Source organism: Salmo salar, chromosome 24, assembly GCF_965601325.2.
Source record: "Salmo salar chromosome 24, fSalSal1, whole genome shotgun sequence".
Taxonomy (NCBI): domain Eukaryota; kingdom Metazoa; phylum Chordata; class Actinopteri; order Salmoniformes; family Salmonidae; genus Salmo; species Salmo salar.
In genome coordinates, this window is record NC_138314.1 from 9,268,551 (window position 1) to 9,289,948 (window position 21,398).

Here is a 21,398-nt window from a genome sequence, read left to right on the forward strand (position 1 = left end):
GATGTTATTGAGACGAGAGAGCCTGCGGTTGGTTGAAGTCTTCAATTCAGACCCAGTTTAAAATTCGGTTTTACATCAACTCTTGCTTCTTTTACCCCAATGGGGAACTATAAGACCACACATGGATTAGACCCCGCCTTTAAACTCAAACAAACTTCAAAGTCTCTTCGGCTGCAAAGGCCCCGCCCTCTCGCTCGGGAATGGCTTTACAAAGGATTTGCCGACGTTCGGGAATTCCGCCTTCAGTTCCTTTTTTAGCGCCACTCGTGCGCTGGAATCTGTCCAGGATCACACCCATCTCTGTTAATTTGACAACACAAAGGACTTCACTGAACCCGAAGACACCGCCTACTATTCCAAATAAGGGTCGTCTCTCCATGTACGGAAAACAATCGGCTGGAGAGCGTCCTTTTCTCTTCCTTATCCCGTTTATATGATCCGAGAGGAACTGCGCTACAAGTTACAGCGGTGCGATCATGGCGGAGCGAGTCCAGCAGCCCCCGGCCAAGCGGCTCTGCTGCCGGCCCGGCTACAACCCGGCATGCAGGCAGGGGCAGCGGGCTGGAGGAGTACTTTGTGGCGGTCCGGGGTCCGCTCCAGGGGGATTGGGAAAAACACACAACCCCGAATCGCTGCTCGACATCGCGGCGCGGAGAGTGGCAGAGAAGTGGCCATTCCAAAGGGTGGAAGAACGGTTCGAACGGATTCCAGAACCCGTCCAGAGAAGGATCGTGTACTGGTCGTTTCCGAGGAGCGAAAAGGAGATCTGCATGTATTCTTCGTTCAACGCAGGGGGAGATGAGAGTGGAACTAGCGGGGAAAACAATGACGAGACCCAGCTGCCTTTCCTACGGGGTGTCACTCTGCTGGAGGGCGGTTGGGTGGACAACGTACTGCAAGTCGGTGAGTAGCTTTCGCTAGGCTACTGGGAAATATGATGCTGGTCGGGGAGTAGCTAACACAGTTCCAACCTAACCCACATTGCTTGGAATTTCAAGGGAACCATGTTAGTCAAAAGGCTAAATATGTGCTTGAATAGCAGATGGTTATTTAAATTATCACAGACTAAGTCATTTGCCATTTTCTACCCACACTCATCCCATGCGATTCTATATTTTCCAGTAAGGGGGTAGGGTAACCTACAGAAAACAACCCAGTTACCCTACCCCCTTGTTTTTGCCCAGTGCGCATATAAAATTGCTCTGAGCCATTCCCAATTGAAAGCTTAGCACTTTGTTCCTATTTTCGTGATCGTTTGTGTCTTTTCAGCTTTCTGTCCCCCTCCAATGGGTAACCAGACAAAAGCCCCCCTTTTCACCACTGGCTAAATAGAAGATATTTAGAAAGGTTGGGAGGGACGGGGATTTAAAGCCACAGCGCTTCTATTTTGTTTGCTAAACACCATGTAAGCTTTTGCTCTGCTACGTTTTCAGCATTCGTGAGATTTTTTTTAAATCAAACGCGAGAAAGGCTATGAGATGGTATGCGCTAATGTATGCCAACAACGCACAATCATGCGTCCTGTTCAATAATGCATTATTTGTGGGTTATCCAAATATAAATAAATACAGGCATTTAGACTGCTATTGGCTCAACTGCTTCCCTTTGCCAGAGCCATAATATTTCCCTGCATTCGTCAGTGCAATAAACTCAGCTGTCACTCTTTGCCTCCCCGCCCTTGGAAACACTTCAGCATTTTAATCCCATTACCCTCCCCAGTTCATGTGAATTTATAATGCAATCTGCAAACATGATTTTATGCATGATCTTTCCTCAGCCTCCTCCCCTTGTTCTTTCCCTTCAGAAGGATCTGTGTTGCTCTTTGGGGCTGCTCACAATAGTATCACTCCACCAGCTCCTATCTGTTTACCAGATTCCTCAGCATTAGGGCTTGTTTATGTTCTGCTGTTTGGCTTCTCTGGGAGACATAGATTGTCAGTTCTTGCAAATGAGTGTTAGCTCGGATTTGGTGAGGTGTGTGTGTGTGTGTGTGTGTGTGTGTGTGTGTGTGTGTGTGTGTGTGTGTGTGTGAGAGAGAGAGAGGGAAAGTAGAATGAAAAAAGGGAGTGTGTTTGTGTGAGAGGAATAGAAAGAGGGGGAGTGTGTGTTGTCTGTCTCATTCTGCATGCTAACAGGAAGAGGGAGGATGACCGGTGAGCCCACAGCAGGAGTGCCTGTTGTGCTGATTGACATTTTCACCCCAGATTTTTTTTTTGCTGTGAAAATAAAGCCAAGGAAAGAATATGATAAATAAATGATGCCATCTTCTCCAGGGGACAGGCTGTCACTGGAGGAACGGCTTAAAAGCAGGGTGACATGGGGTGGAGCGGGCTGTCAACCGCATCACAAACCACAGCATGTAGGGACACATCAAACACAGGGGAATTTGTCCTTAAGTGTGTGTGTGTGTGTACTGTTGGGTGATGAGGATGAAAGACAGTACAGGAACAGAGAGCGAGAAGGCAGAGGTTATTGTGTGTGTGTGTGTGTGTGTAGGGAAAAGCTAATATACTTGAATGAATCTGCATCTGTACTTCTCCCCCTCTCTCCTCCCCCCTCTCTCCTCCCCCTCTCCGTCTCTCCCTGGTGAACAGCTATAAAACTCTCCATATTTACTACCCTAAGGCCAACTAGCAGCCCCCTGGTCTCCTGTGATTATTTATCTGTTTCTCAAAGACATTAATCACACATTATTTTATACCCCCCCCGTACATCGATGCTGGGTTTGAGGAAACAGAGGGGGGTGCTGTAGAAGGAGGAGGGGGTAGGAGAGATTGTGGAAAAAGATGGAGAGTGAGAGAGGCGGGGAAGGATAAACAGTAGATCCAGTATGTAGTATAATGAAACGCTCTCCCTGACATTCCCCACACTGGGAACACTGATGCTCCAGAGGAATATTCTGCAACATTACATACATGCACATTATTCCAAGGTCATTTCTTTCAGGAATAACTTATGTAATTAGCCTAATGACAATGTACAGGCTAGAACATCGCCTAGTTAGGGCTATTGCTCTTTGCTAATTCTGTTTCCCAAGAAAATCCAAACATAAAAATAATTATTAAGGATACTAGTTTCTCAACAGCCCCAGGATTCTAGGGTAGTGGTGTATTCTATCATTGTGATGTGGGCTTCTTACCAGTCACTGTGTGGTCTGCTTGGTCAATACCTACATGCTTGACAATGCCAAACGAGCACATTGAATTCATTTGAACAATTGAACTGAATTCCAGACAATGTGCTCATTCTGATCAGTGCCATAGGGAACCACACATGGCACCTTGTGTGGACTGAGAATGCAGTTTAGGGATGGCCAACATAGCATGACAAAAGCATGTAGGGACGCTGCTCTCCTACCCTCACCGTCCTTTTCCGTTACTCTCATCCAGGTCATATTTTGCTCTGCCTGAAATATCGCTGAGGGAAATATCACGCCTGCATGAGTGTCAATGTCATCCTTCCTTGGTCCGCTTATGATTTTGTGTGTGTGTGTGTGTGTGGTGTGTGTGTGTGTGAGAGAGAAACGGGTTAACCTCTTTACGCCCTGGTGAGTCTTGATTAAGGCTATGCACTGGCCCCTCTTCCATTACCTGCTGGCATGTTAGCCAGAAAAATGTGTTTTGTACTGCTTTATAACAGGGTACCCATTATGAGCTATGGAGATGATTGTTATCATGTTGCAATTATCTTGGCATCAAGCTGTTTACTCCATGATTTCTCTCTCTGTGTGTGTGTGTGTCCTAGTAAACCATGTCTTAAGCACTTATATGCCAATGATGAGTGGGCAAGCAGTACTGTCATCATTACGTATTTCATCCTATCTTTTAGGCCTTCACATCGCTCATATCGCCCCCAGGTGGTGAGGGTAGGCAACAACACATCCTCAAAACGGGCCCCACAGGGGTGTGTGCTTAGTCCCCTCCTGTACTCCCTGTTCACCCACGACTGTGTGGCCGCGCACGACTCCAACACCATTAAGTTTGCTGACAACATTACGGTGGTAGGCCTGTTCACCGACAACGATGAGACTGCCTACAGGGAAGAGGTCAGTGTGATGCCAAGACGACAACCTTTTCCTCAACGTCTGAAAGACAAAGGAGCTGATCGCGGCGTAGAGGAAACGGAGGGCCGAGCACGCCCCCATCCATATCGACAGGGCTGTAGTGAAGCGGGTCAAGAGCTTCAAGTTCCTTGGTGTCCACATCGCTAACGACCTATCATAGTTCAAACACAGTTTTGAAGAAGGCACGAAACGCCTCTCCCCCTCCAGGAGACTGAAAAGATTTGACTTGGGCCCTCAAAAAGCTCTACAGCTGCACCATTGAGAGAATCTTGACTGGCTGCATCACCGCTTGGTACGGCAACTGCTTGGCATCTGACCGCAAAGGGGCTTCGTACGGCCCAGTACATCACTGGGGCCGAGCTCCCTGCCATCCAGGACCTCTATACCAGGCGGTGTCAGAGGAAGCCCCTAAAGATTGTCAAAGACTCCAGCCACCCAAGTCATAGACTGTTTTCTCTGCTACCACGTGGCAAGTCTGGACCCCCCCCCCCCCCCCCCCCCCTTTGCACTAACTCTTTTGAATCACCTTGGGGTAAATGGCTCCAGAGAGAAAGAGGGGTAAATGAGGGAGAGGACTAGCCTCCTTAGCAGGGGATAAAACAACAGACCTCACCAAGGGGAAAGGGGTGTGTGTGTGTGTGTGTGTGTGTGTGTGTGTGTGTGTGTGTGTGTGTGTGTGTGTGTGTGTGTGTGTGTGTGTGTGTGTGTGTGTGTGTGTGTGGTGTGTGTGTGTGTGTGTGTGTGTGTGTGTGTGTGTGTGCGCATACTCGCTTGCACTTGAGGACGAGTTGGTGTACGTGTTTGTAAGATAGTTTAAATGTCTATGACTTAGAGACGGTGTCATTGAGCATGTGTGTATTGAACAAATGCACAACACACATGTACACCTGTTGTTTACAAAGCATGTGACATAACATTTTATTAGATTTTCTCTGCTTCAGTGCTTCAGCAAAAGCCACTTAAAGAATTTACCAGGGCTATCCGGGGCCTTTTCAGGGGCCTGCTTTGACATTTTAAGCATTTTGTTCACAGAAGTGCAGAATTTAATATCGGGAACTTAAATCTTGCATGAGCATGTTGTCTTTGAGTCTCTCTGTGGCTCCATTTGCACATTAAGCAACCAGAAAGCTCTAGGCCTCTACTTTCCAGTTATAGAGAAGCCTTTTTTTTAATTTATATTTGTATTTATGTATAAAAAAAATTTTTTGGGGGGGGGGGTTAGAGGAGCCTTTATTTACTTATAGTTTGCTCCTTTATTTTACCAGGTTAGTTATCTGAGCACACAGATAAAAAACAATAGCGACATGGCCGAGGGGTAGTTTACAGTTATCTCCTTTTCCAACTCTTAAAGCACACTCAGAAGGCTTCTAGACATTGCTTCTCTCATTTATTTTACTGTGTGAAAGAGAAAAGAAACTCAAGCACAAAGTCTTTCAGACTTAAGGCCTACTCTGGTGTTATTTTTACCTTAACCCAGTAACCAGGTTAGCTTGTTGTTATTGAATTGAGCCCTGAGGCTCTCTTTTCCCCCTTGCCATGTGACTGACCCTGGGATCTTATCGTCATGGAAACATGGCTGGGCCCTGGGGTAGTGTAAACAGCTGACTTTCCAAAGGGAACAGTAGCTCCATCCAAGGGTAAGGAGTGTTTGGTGGAAAAACAGTATTTTCCCCCCCTCTCCTCTATTCTCTTTTTCTTCATAATTAATTCCTCTTTGCACCAATGGGCTGCTGCAGAAATAAGCATTAATCTCTCCAAGCCACCGCTGACTGTGGGAGGAAAGTGATCCTGTGTGTGCGCCTGTATACCGTGTGTGTACTAACCATGCTACACACGTTATCATTACGACCATAGAACAGTGCTTCTCTGTGGTGTGTGTGTGTGTGTGTGTGTGTGTGTGTGTGTGTGTGTGTGTGTGTGTGTGTGTGTGTGTGTGTGTGTGTGTGTGTGTGTGTGTGTGTGTGTGTGGTCAACAGCTGTTTGTTCCTTCACACCTTCAGTCGCTAACGAGCTTTGAATCGGCCCAAAGGCAAAATCTGAAAGGTGCGTGCATGTGTGTGTCTGAAAGAGTTCTCTGTATTTTCAGCTCCGCCACAGCACCTGATGAACAGGCTCCCCTGCCCCCATAGCACCTGGATCCCGGTTTGTGTGTACGTGTCCCTGTCCAGGTCCTCAGTCATTTTAAGCCTGGAGCAGAGAGGTGGATGCTTAGCCTACCTGCTGTCGTTACTGATTTGAGAACAAACATCTCTATCTGCCCAAAACAAACATGGTGAGCGACCAGTCACCTTTGGGGGGGGGGGGGGGGGGGGGGGGGGGGGGGGGGGGGGGGGGGGTGGGCGGTTTGACTGTTGCTTCCTGTCCCTAACTGAACCAAGACTGGTTTGTGTTGTTTACGGCTCAACGGTTACTGTTGTCTTTGGATAGGGAAATTCTAATCTGAAATGAGTTTCTAAAGATAAATTGGAGATACAGTATAGCCTACTCTAGTCATTTGTGTGTGTGTCAACTTGGATATAGTTTAGGCACTGTAATGATAAGAGGGTGGATGGCATTCCCGTCAATCAGCATTCTCACCCTATCTTGTTTCCATTCTCTCATACACACACTTGTCTCATAGCCTTGGGGCGCCAGGCAATTTTTATATAAAAAAATAATAATTCTCTGGTGCCTACACAATAAGCAATACCAGACGAGGATGGGGGTTTACCTGGCTATGAGGCAACGCACGCACTCACACGTCGGGTGAAGGTGTTCACTCAACGGCTCCGCCCTCCTCAGTGACAACGAGGTTCAGAATAGTCAGAGAGTCGCGTGATTGTTTTCCGATAAACACAACTTAACTAGCAGAAAGAGCTTGTACGTGGATATAGAGGACGCTGTTTCTAACTGTTCTCGTTGGAGAGATGTCAACGCTGCCTGTCACTCAGGCTGATTGGAGAGAGAGAGAGAGAGAGTGCATGATCGTCATTTTCCAGATACACATTACACGCATCAGAAGACGTGTTTTTTTTAAATGGTGTAGGAAAACCCTGTACAGGTATCTGGCTGAGGACACACAAACGCCCCAAGAGTAACACAAAGCACAATATAACACTGAGTTAAAAAAAGCACAAGTCTATATGACACCACTGAGTATGTAGGCAGGTCTACTGTATATCGCAGTAGCATATGTGATATAACTGCTGTATGCTTAAACTTGGTATTACGATGATGAATATCTGAATTTGATCCCGTATGGGTGGTTAATTAAGTCTATTGACGCGCCCGTGCGTCAAGTCTAAGGAACATAATCGGCATCAAAATCCATCAGTTTCAGCAAGATTTTTTTTTTTTTTGTATGGGCTGAGCTTCAATCCACCGCACCTGCCTATATCGGCCTTCCGCATCTGCGGTGGAAGGTGGCCCGGGCTACAGCGGTGTTTGTCAGATCGTCCCGAAAAATCGGTCTTCTCACAAAAATGTATTTTTCGTCCGAACAGTTTGGTCTACATAACTATTATGACCACTCCGTTTTGCTCTATGACCCCACAAGTGTCACGGGACTCATCTGAAGGTAAACAATACAAAATAATGGAAGTATGGAGGTAGTTTTATGCTAACAAAAAGAAGGGGTTAAATGTGTGTCCAAAAAGGAAAAAAAAGACACTTCAAAACCTTATTTCTTGTGATTTTAGTTATATTATTTTTTTAACCAATTTATGACTATGTTATTCAGTGCGTTTTCTATGAGCTAAAGAAGTAAAGCCCAAATTAAATATTTGATCTAATTATTTTATATATTTTTTTTATACCTAACGAGGTCCTAAAATTCCAAATCAAATGGCTAAATGATCCATGGTATGACCATCCTTAAAACAATTCCATATGTTATCTTAGTAACAACTGCTTTTAGAGGTTAAGCTCAACTTGTACCTGGAGCCTTTGTGTATGTCCCAAAATGGCACCCTATTCCAATAAGACTCTGGTCAAAAGTAGTGTACTATATGGGAATAGAGTGCCATTTGAGACAGTATTTGTGTCTGTGTGAGGAGCCTGTGGCTATTCAGAGGCTACTGCTGTAGTTGAGTTGGGTGGTATGTCAGGTATGCATGCACTGCTATGTGGAAGTGGAAGTGAATGGCTCTTCAGGCATGAGGGGGATGAGAGCTGTTTTAAAGGACCAATGGAATTTAGTTTGGCCCTCAAGTTTCTTTCCATCTTAGATTCTCTTTCACTCTCCCATCTCTCTCTCTTTGTCTGTTCTCACGCTCTCCCCTACTATCATATCCTTCTACATTTTTAAGGTCCAATGCAGCTGTTTTTATCTCAATATCAAATCATTCCTGGGTAACCATTAAGTACCTAACTGTGATTGTTTTCAATTAAAATTAACAGAAATAGCTTCTTAGCAAAGACCAATTTCTCAAGCTAGAATTTTGCTAGGACTGTCTGGGAGTGGTCTGAGTGGGGAGGGGAAAACTGAAAACTAGCTGTTACTGGCAGAGAGGTTTGGAACTCTCTTTCTTATTAGTCAAACTATTTTACCACCTGGTGATGTCACCAGGCAGGCCAAAACTCCATTCCACCAGAACAGGCTAAAATTTCAAGCATTATTTTTAAAACGGCTCTTAAATTAAAAATGCATTATCATAATTTCACAGTATTTTTTCCAATGTGGAAATATATATATACGTTTTTTTTTTACTGCACTGGGCCTTTAAATTCGTCTCATTTTCAACTAATTGAACACCTGATTTACTTAACAAAAGGTACCTCACAATAGGTTGTCCAGGTATCCTCATGACATGACACAAGTGAGGTGGTGGCCTTTCCTCTTTTGTTCTCTAGTGCGCCTCTATTGTTTCTCAATCAAGTAGCAGAGCAATGACATAACAAAGTGGCCTTCAGACCAACTTCTTGAGTGCCCTACTCCTTGAAGTTTGCAGTGGTCAAAAAACCCACACCCTTTAGTGTGTGTGCTTTATTGTATTTATACTCAATAGGAAAAGTAAAAAAACACTGGAGGACATTTTTTTTAAGCATGGTAATAGAAGCTCATATCTTATTTACACTCGTCCATCTAGATAGGCCCACAGTGTTTCTATACTACTTCCTGTGTCCGTAAGGCTCCCACAGGAAACTCTACTCCCTGCTCTAGTACCATGAGCCAGACATGACCTGAGGCTCTATGCTCTCTGAACCACACCATTCCTATCCGAAGCAACATTCAGCGGTGGGGAGTGCGGACACCAGTGGCCATATTTGGTGTACGCTACCATTTGGAATGCTGGCTTAGCAGAATTCATGCAGTGTTCTAGATTTGTGCCTGTGTCTATCTGATGTGGCCCATTCTGTCCTGCCTGTTCCCCCGGGCAGCCCAACCCACTCAGGCCCTCCCAGCCCAATCCACTGAGGCTCATAGAAATAGAATGGTCAGAAAGTCATTATATTTCTATGCTCAGGCCCTCCTTGCAGCCTCAGCAGAGCCCTTGGAGACATGGGTATTCCAGGGAGAGATGGGTAATGGCCCACTCTCTGACATAGTCAGTCTATTGGACTGGATGGCAGACACACCTATAAAAACAAAATAAAGCAAAGAGAGAGTGGGGGAGAGAGAGGGGAGCGGTCGGATCGATAGAGCAGGGACAAGTCTCCTAATAAAGATGTATTCCTTTTTTCCCTCCCTCCATCCGCCGGGAAGGGAAGGAGAGAATGTGATTAGCAGCCTGGTTTTCCCAGGGTGCCCCCGTGTGTGTGTGTGTGTGTGTGTGTGTGTGTGTGTGTGTGTGTGTGTGTGTGTGTGTGTGTGTGTGTGTGTGTGTGTGTGTGTGTGTGTGTGTGTGTGTGTGTGTGTGTGTGTGTGTGTGTGTGTGTGTGTGTGTGTGTGTGTGTGTGTGTGTGTGTGTGTGTGTGTGTGTGTGTGTACTATGCAGTTCACATGTCTCTGTGTGTATTATTTGGACGGGTGGGGTGGTGGGTGTGTGTGTGTGTGCGTCTCTTTCTTTCTCTCTCAATTCACAGGGCTTTATTGGCATGGGAAACATGTTTACATTGTTTATTTCACTTTTCCTGAGGCAATCAGAAATTAACAGTAAACATACTCAGTTTCAATAGAATGGAGACATTTCAAATGTTATGGCTATTGTAGCAATGTGCAAATATAATTTACAAAAATATAAACTCAACATGTCCCATGTTTCATGAACTGAAATAAAAGATCCCTGGAGTTTTTCATATGCATAAAAAGCTTATGTCTCAAATGTTGTTCACAAATTTCTTTACATCCCTGTTAGTGAGCATTTCTCCTTTGCCAAGGTAATCCATCCCCCTTACAGATGTGGCATATCAAGAAGCTGATTAAACAGCATGATCATTACACAGGTGCACCTTGTGCAGGGGACAATAAAAGGCCACTCTAAAATGTGCAGTTTGGTCACTCAACACAATGCCACAGATGTCTCAAGTTTTAAGGGAGCGTGCAATTGGCATGCTGATTGCAGGAATGTCCACCAGAGCTGTTGCCAGAGAATTGAATGTTAATTTCTCTGCCATAAGCTGCCTCCAACGTTGTTTTAGAGAATTTGACACTACGTCCAACCGGCCTCACAACTGCAGACCACGTGTAACCACGCCAGTCCATGACTGTGGGTTTGCACAACCAAAGAATTTCTGCACTAAATGTCAGAAACCGTCTCCGGGCAACTCATCTGCGTGTCCACCAGGGTCTTGACTTGACCGCAGTTCAGCTTCCGTCTAACCGTCTTCAGTGGACAAATTCTCGCCTTTGATGTTAGCTGGCATGCTGGAGAAGTGTGCTTTTCACAGATGAATCCTGGTTTCAACTATACTGGGCAGATGGCAGACAGCGTGTATGGCGTTGTGTGGGCGGGCGGTTTACTGATGTCAACGTTGTGAACAGAGTGCCCCATGGTGGCGGCGGGGTTATGGTATGGGCAGGCATAAGCTACAGACAACGGAACGCAATTGCATTTTATTGACGGCAATTTGAATGCACAGAGATACCTTGATGAGATCCTGAGACCCATTGTCGTGCCATTCAGTTTCAGCATGATAATACACAGCCCCATTTTTCAAAGATATGTACACTATTCCTGGAAGCTGACAACATCCCAGTTCTTTCATGGCCTGCATACTCACCAGATGTCACCCATTGAGCATGTTTGGGATGCTCTGGATCTATGTGTACGACAGTGTGTTCCAGTTCCCGCCAGACAGCTCTATGCATTGAAAATGTCAATACTTCGCACAAATACAAGTAGTGATGAAGTCGATCTCTCCACTACTTTGAGCCAGGAGAGATTGACATGCATATTATTAATGTTAGCTCTCCGTGTACATTTAAGGACCAACAATGCTGCCTTTTTCTGGGCCAATTGTAATTTTCGTAAGTCCTTCTTTGTGGCACCGGTGACCACACGACTGGAAAGTGGTCCAGGTGCGTCAACTAGGGCCTGTAGGAAGTGCCTTGTTGATAGCGTTTTTAAGAAGGCAGAGGTGCGCATTATTATCGACAGACATCTCCCCATCTTAGCTACTGTTGCATCAATATATTTGGACCATTAGAGTTTGCAATCCAGAGTTATTCCAAGCAGTTTAGTCTCCTCAACTTGATCAACTTCCAAATGTTTCATTGCAAGATTTAGAGGTTAATGAATGATTTGTCCCAAATACAATGCTTTTAGTTTTAGTCCTAAATATTTCTAACTTATTTCTTCCCACCCATTCTAAAGCTGACATCAGCTCGTTAAGTGTTGCAGTGATTTCACTTGCTGTGGTAGCACCTGGACTACTTTCCAGACGTGTTGAGTCATTAGCATACATACACAAGTTTTACTCAGAGCCAGGTCATTAGTAAAGTTTTTTTTAAGTAATGGGCCTGGATAGTTGCCTTGGGGAATGCCTGACACTACCAGGATTATGTTGTTAATTAAAGAACACCCTGTTCTGTTACAGGTAACTCTCGATCCACAATGTAGCAGGGGATGTAAAGCCATTATACAAGTTTGTCCAGCAGCAGATTATGATCGATAATGTCAAAAGCTGCACTGAAGTCTAACAAAACAGCTCCCACATTCTTTTTTAAAATCAATTCCTCTCAGCTAATCGTCAGTCATTTGTGTAAGTGCCGTACATGTTGAATGCCCTTTCCTATAAGCGTGCTGAAAATCTGTTGTTTTAATTTGTTTACTGTGAAATAGCATTGTATCTAGTCAAAAAAAATTCTCCAAACGTTTACTAAGGGTTGGTAACATCCTGAGCTATTTGAGCCAGTAAAGGGTGCTTTGCTATTCTTGGGTAGCGGAATGATGTTTGCTACCTTCCAGGTCTGAGGGCGCACACTTTCATGTAGGCTTAGATTGATGAGATGGCAAATAGGAGTGGCAATATCGTTAACTATCCTCCTCAGTAATTTTCCATACAAGTTGACAAGTAGACTGTAATTTTGCTGTTATCTGATAGGGGTGTCAGTGGGCTGACTGTGAACGCTCTGAGTACCTCTGGGTTGAGGTCAGTGATAAAGTAATCTGCACCGCTACTGCCAAGGGATGAGCTGTACATTTTTTTTGTTTTGTTGTAGGGGGCATATTGGGGAGGGAATGCTGTCACCTCTAGGTAGGTGTTTGTCCCCCTTTGTGCTGAGAGTGTCAAGTTCTTATCCAGTTCTGGTGTTTAGGTAGCCACAGACTAGTGCATGTCCCTGAGCCTGCAAGTGGTTGATCTCCCTGTCTATGATAGGGAAGCTGTCATCGTTAAAGTATGGGGATTCTTTCTCCCTCCGTCTCTCTGTCTCGCTTCTTGTGCCCCCCCCAATCCCACTCACTGTTCCTCTCAAACTCTCATTCTGTCCTGTCACATGGGTCTGGGTTTTCAGCACTGTGTGAGTATTGGGGCGTGTGTTTTGGGTCATGACTACAGGCCATGGGTGATGAATAGCTTGACTGTTGCAGAGTCACAACTGGTAGGGAGGGAGGGAGAGAATACAGCATGGATGGAGAAGAGAAGGGAGGGTTGGATGGATGGATAGAGAGAGAGAGACTCTTCAGTGACCTATAGAGGATAAAAGCAGTCTCCATTGTCCTGGAGGCAGGCAGGCAGCAGCAGCAGCTGTGTCTCTCCCCTGTGTTTGTGTCAGCTAATATTTAGTTAATCTCTGGTCTGGGACCTGCGGGACCGACCGGAGCCCCTGGTCCTCCATCCATCTCCCACTGATCTATATTCCACATTGTATCCCTCTGCCATTAACCCGCAGAGGAGAGGCGACAGCTAGTCTTACTGGTGTCCGACACATAACGAAAAAGACATTACAGACCAAAGTCCCCCTCTCTGTTCCTCTCAAAACACTCATTCCGTCCCTTCACATTGGTCTTCAGCAGGGATGGGTTTTCAGCGCTGTGTGAGTATTAGAGCTTGTGTTTAGGGTCATGACAACAGGCCATGGGTGATGAATAGCTTGACTTTTGCAGAGCCACAACTGGGAGGGAGTGAATACAGAAGGGAGGGAGGGAGGGAGGGATGGATGGATGGAGAGACGTAGGGAGGTAGGAGTGGTGAAAGAGGAAGGGAAGAGCTGTTGCAAACCCAGTGAGTCTTAAAACCTCTTTGGGATCGGTGTCCCGCTAGCGTTCCACTACGACAACATCCGATGAAATTGCAGAGCGTGAAATACAAAAATCGTAATATTAAACATTCATGAAAATACAAGTGTCTTACATCGTTTAAAAGTTTAAACTTCTTATGGCTCAAATCCCGTTAACAGGATCGATTTGACAACATCCGGTGAAATTGCGCCAAATATTTAAAAATAAAATATTTAACTTTCATACATTCACAAGTGCAATACACCAAATTAAAGCTGAACTTCTTGTTAATCTAGCCACCGTGTCAGATTTCAAAAAGGCTTTACGGCAAAAGCAAACCATGCTATTATCTGAGGACAGCACCCCATCAAACAAACACAGACAATCATATTTCATCCCGCCAGGCGCGACACAAAACTCAGAAATAATATAATTCATGCCTTTGACGAGCTTCTTCTGTTGGCACTCCAATATGTCCCATAAACATCACAAATTATCCTTTTGTTCGATTTATTTCCGTCGTTTATGTATCCAAAATGTCCATTTATTTGGTGCGTTTGATCCAGAAAAACACCGGTTCCAACTCGCGCAATATGACTACAAAATATCTCATAAGTTACCTGTAATCTTTGTCGAAACATTTCAAACAGCTTTCCTAATACAACTTTTTAGGTATTTTTTTAAACGTAAATAATCGTTAAATTTAAGACGGGATAAACTGCGTTCAATACCGGAGGAAAACAAAGTGGAGCGTGCTTTTCCAGTCACGCGCCTCTATCAAACAGTACACTTCACTCGACCCTCGTTCTGAACATATACTCACAGACATCATTCTTTAGAGTGTTTTCTATCCAAATCTACCAATTATATGCATATCCTAGCTTCTGGGCCTGAGTAGCAGGCAGTTTACTTTGGGCACACTTTTCATCCGGACGTGAAAATAGCGCCCCCCAAGCCATAAGAAGTTAATCCAACCGCGTTGTCAGATTTCAAAAAGGCTTTACGGCGAAAGGACAGCGCACCACATCAAAATACTTTTTCAAACCAGCACAGGCGTCACAAAATCCCAAATAGCGATAAAATAAATCACTTACCTTTTGAAGATCTTCCTCTGTTTGCAATCCCAAGGGTCCCAGCTACACAATGAATGGTCATTTTGTTCGATGAAGTCCCTCTTTATATCCAGAAAAGTCTGTTTAGTTGGCGCCGTTGATTTCATTAATCCACCCGTTCAATATGCATACAAACGAATCCAAAAAGTTATCGGTAAAGCTCATCTAAACAAGTCAAACAATGTTTCTAATTAATCCTCAGGTACTCTAATATCTAAATAAATGATAAAATGTAAGACTGAGAATAGTATGTTCAATAGGGAAGATAAATAAATCATTCACGCGCGCAACAAGACTACCTTTCTAATGAGGGACACCTTGGAAAAACTACAACTACTTGTTCATTTTTCAAAAAACAAGCCTGAAACCCTTTCTAAAGACTGTTGACATCTAGTGGAAGCCATAGGAACTTCAATCTGGGTCCTATCTATTTGTTTTTCCCATAGGCTATCATTGAAATGGCCTGTGACCTAAAAAAAACAATTTCAAGATGGATTTTCCTCGGGTTTTCGCCTGCCATATCAGTTCTGTGATACTCACATGCATTATTTTAACAGTTTTAGAAACTTGAGTGTTTTCTATCCAATGCTACCAATTATATGCATATCCTAGCTTCTGGGCCTGAGTAACGGGCAGTTTACTTTGGGCACGTCATTCTTCCGAACACTCCCCCCCCCGAGCCTTAAGAGGTTCCCACCCTCTGTCTGTCTGTGCTGAGTGCTGTGTTTTCTCTCTCTCTCACAGGCTTCTAATGGGTTTTCCACTATCCTGCTTCCAAACCTCCATTTCTTCTCTCTGCCCTATCCCTTCTCTCCATCTTCTCTGTTCCCTCTCCTTTCTCTCTCCATCCCGCCTCTCCCTCCAGCAGCGGCCAGGAGAACAGCTGACTAAATCTGGAGCTTGTGGCCCTGGTTCAGCCTCAGCCTCCTCCCCTGGCCCCTGGCTCCAGCCCCAGCTCTGGTCCTGCCCCAGCTGAGCTCTGGATCTAGTGCTGGCTCTCTCTGGCCCCCACTTTTAGCCCTGGCCTTCAACCACACACTAGCTTCCACAGACACATGCACACACCCTGCACGTACACATGCGCATATACATGCACACTCGTATGAACACACACACCACCTCACCACAGCCTTTGCTCTGCCCCAGCCCTGGCTCTTTCTCTCTGGCTGGCTGCTATCTCTAGCCCTGGCCCTGCCTCAGCTACAGCCTCCCTTTGTCTGGCTCCCAGCCCATGTTCCTGCCCTAGCCCTACCCTATGGAGACCCCTACAGAGGCTTTTTTGTTTTGGCTCATCTCCAGTTAGTTCTGGTCCTAGCTCCATATTTGTGTACTATACAGTTCTGAAACAACACAAACCCTCTCTGGGCTGTTTAGTCTAAACCTCTGACTGAGCTCATTTGGGATGGTTTGGTTTGGCGTTGCTGATGGATAGTTAGTTTCATCCAAACCCACTCCCCACTGGGCACAAACTTGTTGAATCAACGTTGTTTCAACGTATTATGACATGGAATCTACGTGGAAAATACATTGGATTTGAAAAGAGACATCAACGTAAACTGTTGTTTTGAAGGTGAAAATGTATCTACAAGATTATGTCATCATGGTAAACAATGTTCAACGCAGACAAACCTTTTATATAAAATATGTTGAATTTGTACTTTGAAACAAAGTCAGATCTTCAATGTTTTTTCCACTATCAGAAAAAAAAACTATAGGCAGGGCAGCGCCTCCTACTGGAGAGTATGATCTACAGCTACCCATTTGGTCTCCCATCCAGGGTTTTAACCAAGCCCAGCACTGCTTAGCTTTGATATAACAGAGCAAATTAAATGTAACCATATTTAAGTCATATCATTCATGATACTATTTAGTAGAGCTAGGACAATAAACCTAAAATTACTGATCTCACATTGCCTTCCTCTTACCAAAGCATTTTGCATATGTAGGTCATTTTTGGGGATTTTGCTACACATTGTTCTAAAACCATTATTTGGTCAACAGTAATAGCTAATGCATTGTGGATTCCTGCTATAAAAGTATCTCCCTGTCTGTTTCGCTATTGGCTGCTGTTTGAGTGAGCCACTCTCACTCCCTATCCCCACTGTGCACACGTAGGAGGGAGAGATGCGTTCTGAGAAGCACAAGCATGACCGTTGCACAAATGCAATTGTGGGAAAAATAAGGTTTTCAAAACAACTACTGTTGTTCTAGATACAAAAAGCTGCGTCTCTCCTCTCTGTAAGTATATACTTTATTTCAAACCTCTTAATATTGTGTTCATGGCCTACTTTCCAACCGGAGTAGGCTGTAGTATAGTTTTGATGTGCCCGCGGAGCATAGCGCGAATAGGTCAACATCAAGTAGCCTAGGCCTAGTGCTGGAAAAATGTTCATAGGACATTATTCTATATTTACTGTTCGATTAGTCAATTAGCCTACATTGCTATAGAGCAACAATATCACATTTAGAGTTAGCAATCTCGCTTAGTGTTTTAAGTTCCCACTTCCTCAGGTGGTGAATAGTATAGCCTTTAGGCCAGTATGCACAAAGATGTCGGCAAATTCTCTAAAGAGCCAAATAGAAATCTGATCATTCTGGATCCTATTTTGACAGGTTGCACATCAAAATATTAATTCTTCATTCCCTGGATATGTTAGATGAAATAGCTGACTTTTTTAATCATAGGCTACTGTCTCAGTTGTCTTATTTGGCACGTCACGTGCGCGAGCGTTGCAAAATAAATTTAGAAATCTATATTATTCAATTATTGCACCCACACTGCTCGTGCTCGCCAACGAGCGTCTGCGTTGCCAAGGGCTAAAATAGAAGTCAGTTCTATTTCTGATGCAGATCACGCTGCAAGTCCTGCCTCTCCCATCTCCTCATTGGTTTATAGAAGCAGGTACCCACGTGCCATCTCCTCATTGGTTATACCCACGTGGGTGACTGAAGACGAACGAGGTCAGTGGCGGTAATGCACCTAATTTCTGGAAGTTGCCAATCGCAATATAAAGTCAAGAGAAGAAAAGGCCTGGAAGGATGAGAGATGACTAGAAACGGTTCGGTTGACCGTTTTATATGTGGATTAATTGGTGGAGTAGAGTTGTGCATTTCAGGTAAAATAACAACTCAATGTTTATATCCCAGGACAATTTAGCTAGCAACAGCAAGCTAACTAAATAGGACAAATTAGCTACCAAGTGCTAGCTAGCAAGTGCTAGCTAGCTAAATTGCCATAAATGTTTAATGCTTTTCAACCTGTCCCCAAATTAATATAATTGGTTGAGTTTGTTTTGATATTTTAATCTGTGTGTCGTGATCGCGTTTGGAGTGGGGGGACAAAATACATTTATGCACGATGGTTCATGGTGGCACGTGATGGTGCATGCACGCAGCCGGTTTGGGTTCCGTGTAACTGTCCATAAATTGTTTTTTTTATCATTATATTTATTTTTATTGAGAAATGGTTACATTTATCACAATATGACTTTTTGGCTATATCGCTTAGTTTTAGCACCTCCCCAAAAATGTATTTATTGCTTATTCTTCATTATCGCAAAAAAATCTGTCAATTTAAGGTGCTATGAATTTTTGTCCATATTGTCCAGCTCTACTATTTAGGCTTATATAGCATTTGCGAAGTCATCAGCAGCTCTTTTTTTTTTTATTCAACTAAAAATAGACAATACATATAGGGCAAGGGTTTCAAGCTTTTGTTTTTTTATTTTATTTAACCTTTATTTAACTAGGCAAGTCAGTTATGAACAAATTCTTATTTACAATGACGGCCTACCCCGGCCAAATCCGGACGACGCTGGGCAAATTTTGCGCCTCCCTATGGGACTCCCAATCACGGCTGGATGTGATACAGCCTGGATTTGAACCAGGTACTGTAGTGACACCTCTTGCACTGAGATGCAGTGCCTTAGACCGCTGCGCCACTCAGGAGCCCAAAACTATTTAAGCATAATATCTCCTTTTAAATGTGTATATTTGGTTGAGTTGACAACCAAACACATTTTAATTTTGTCTACAAATTAATAATTTATATGTTGGAATCACGTCTCCATCACAAGTTAAAGAATAGGACTAAAACAAATCCAACTTTAAATGCACTTTAAATAAAGTTTTTGATTTAGCCCTATTCTTTAACTTAGATTTTTGGATGAGATGGAGACGTGAATACAACATATTAATTATAGGAATTAGCGAGGTAAATTTGGTCAACTCTGAGTTCCACTCGGGATAACCGGTACCACGAAAGTGGCTCACCTTTTAGCCAAGTACAATTCTATGTTACGTCACTGGGCCCGAACTCCCTGCCATCCAGGATGACTATACCAGGCGGTGTCAGAGGAAGGCCCTTTATGCACACTGGACTCTACTCACACATACTTACACTCCAACACACACACACTCACTCACACATGACACGTACACACAGGCACATTCGCCACACACACACTTACACACTCATCACATACGCTGATGCTACTGTCTTATCTATCCTGTTGCATAGTCACTTTACCCCTAACTATACTGTATGTACATATCTAGCTCAATTTCCTCTTACCCCTGCACATCGACTCAGTACCGGTACCCCGTGTGTAGATATATATATATCCAAGCTATCATTGCTCATTGTGTATTTATTCCTTGTGTTACTATTTTAGTCTACACCTGTTGTTTATGAAGCAGGTGACAATTAAAATTTGATTTGATTTCGTCCTTCACAACTAACCTGCACCGGGGCAGGCTAACTAGATTTATTCTGAATGAAGTGTCTGAGCCACGAGTTGACGACCAATGAAATCAGATACCCATCCTCTCGCAAATGTTGTCTTCATCCCCTTCATTTGAGGAAGAGGACTGATTTTAAATATTTTATTAATGAAATGTTTTTTGGTGTGTGAAAAAAATAATGTTAATACCTATCACATTACACATTTTTCTGATGTTGAAATTTGCGAGAGGCAAACTGACAGCTGCAAACAACCATAGACATATAATCCATAGATGGCAGTTCCCATTCAAGTCAAGACTGTCAGCCATTGCTTGCGTACCCATGATTGTAACAGTCAAATTGCCAAGTTTAGAAGTTCAAAAATCCTTCTATGGGTTATTTGTCTATGGCCACAACGCAACAAGAGGTTCCACATATAGAAGGATCGATAGAGTGCGAAAAAGGTGCTTGTGCATTGATAAGCAAACCGAAGACGGTATTTATAATGAGTAATAAAATAAAGATGGTAATTTTAAAAGCCTATTTCACATCATAGCTTGCTGAATTTCCAAGATAACTTTTCTTTCATTTTGATTTCGGCATAAATTAAAATGTGGCGCTGACTCGCCATGGATTGATGTTTCGGCATTGTCTCTAATGAGGAGTTCAGCGTTCAACTAGCGATGTGAGACATGCATGCTCAGTTACAAGCCTGCTAGAGTTAGCGACAGGCGGACGTGCAATATCCACTGTCATAGTACAGATTAAGCCTGGCCTGGAATGTGAAGCTAACTGAAGCTGGCTAGCTTTAAAAAAGCCTGAGTAGATCTAGCTTGCTTCGTAGTATACCACTTAGGATGTGTACTTGTACATCACGCTAGCCTACATAAACGGGAGATAGGCTCCTGCCTTATGGGCCGTTCTGGCTGGGACAAGACTTGCTTCCAGAGAAGCAGGGTTGAAACCAGATTTGTTGCTTTCTGTAATTGTCACTCAGCTGTATGGTAAATCATGCTTTATGGGCTCAGCTCTGCCTGTCTCTTCACCATAACCAATATAGACAGCACTCCCCCAAACCCCCACCCGACCCTACACACAGCCTGGGCACACACTAACACAGAGAGAGAATAAAACATGTGACATATGATTGATTGGGGGAGGGGGGGTTCAAAATCAGACACACACACCCACACAAACACACACACGCTCTCTGGAAAAATAAAACGTGACATATGATTGGCGTTGGGGGAGGTAGGGAAACACAATGGGCAGGAGAAGTGGGCCTTCTCGCGTCCCGAGGCAAGCTAGACCAGTTTGATGGTTGCCCAGGGGGGGGAGTGCCTTTTGTCCCCCATCCCTGTCTGTCAGACTGGAGGAGCTGGAGGATGCTGTGATGAGGCCGAGCCAGGCCTCTGGTGCGTCACATAACAGTGGGAGACGTGAACCACGTCAGACACCTGTCAGTGTTTCTCTGTGTGTTTGACAGACGACTGTAAGTCTAGTCTAGGGCAAGGGGACACATCAGACAGTACTGACACGGGAAAGTTGAGAGAGACCCATAGCTGTAGCCTGCTGTGGTGCACTCACACACATGCAATCACATGCACTGTGACACACACACACACAAATACTACTACCCTTTTGTGTAAAATAGGCCGAGACAACCCATTGAGAATCAGCAGTGACATGACAGCCTATGGGTCCAGTACAGCAACATTGATAATTAGGCCAACCACGGCTTGGTTCTCAATGCAATCTTTGCTGTTGTTGTCGTTTTTGGAGAACTTTCAAAGTTTCCTTTGGAGCCCCACTTTTCTTTGAGCTGTTTAAACCAGGCGCTGACAGCGCTGTTGATGAAAGTGAATCAAACCTGTTGGGGACTTCAAAGTCTTCTCTGTGTTGCCATTTATTATCTAGAA

At 44.1% G+C, this 21,398-nt stretch overlaps 1 protein-coding gene across 1 annotated transcript in view; it reads left to right on the top strand.

The window, feature by feature from the left end:
• Positions 1-216: 216 nt before the first annotated feature.
• The window catches only part of LOC106585158 (zinc finger SWIM domain-containing protein 6), a 47,711-nt gene continuing 26,529 nt past the window's right edge, over positions 217-21,398 (top strand). Inside the window, exon 1 of the mRNA XM_014171058.3 lies at positions 217-903. Coding sequence (XP_014026533.1) covers positions 477-903 — 427 coding nt within the window. The 5' untranslated portion in view covers positions 217-476. The remainder of the gene's footprint in view (positions 904-21,398) is intronic.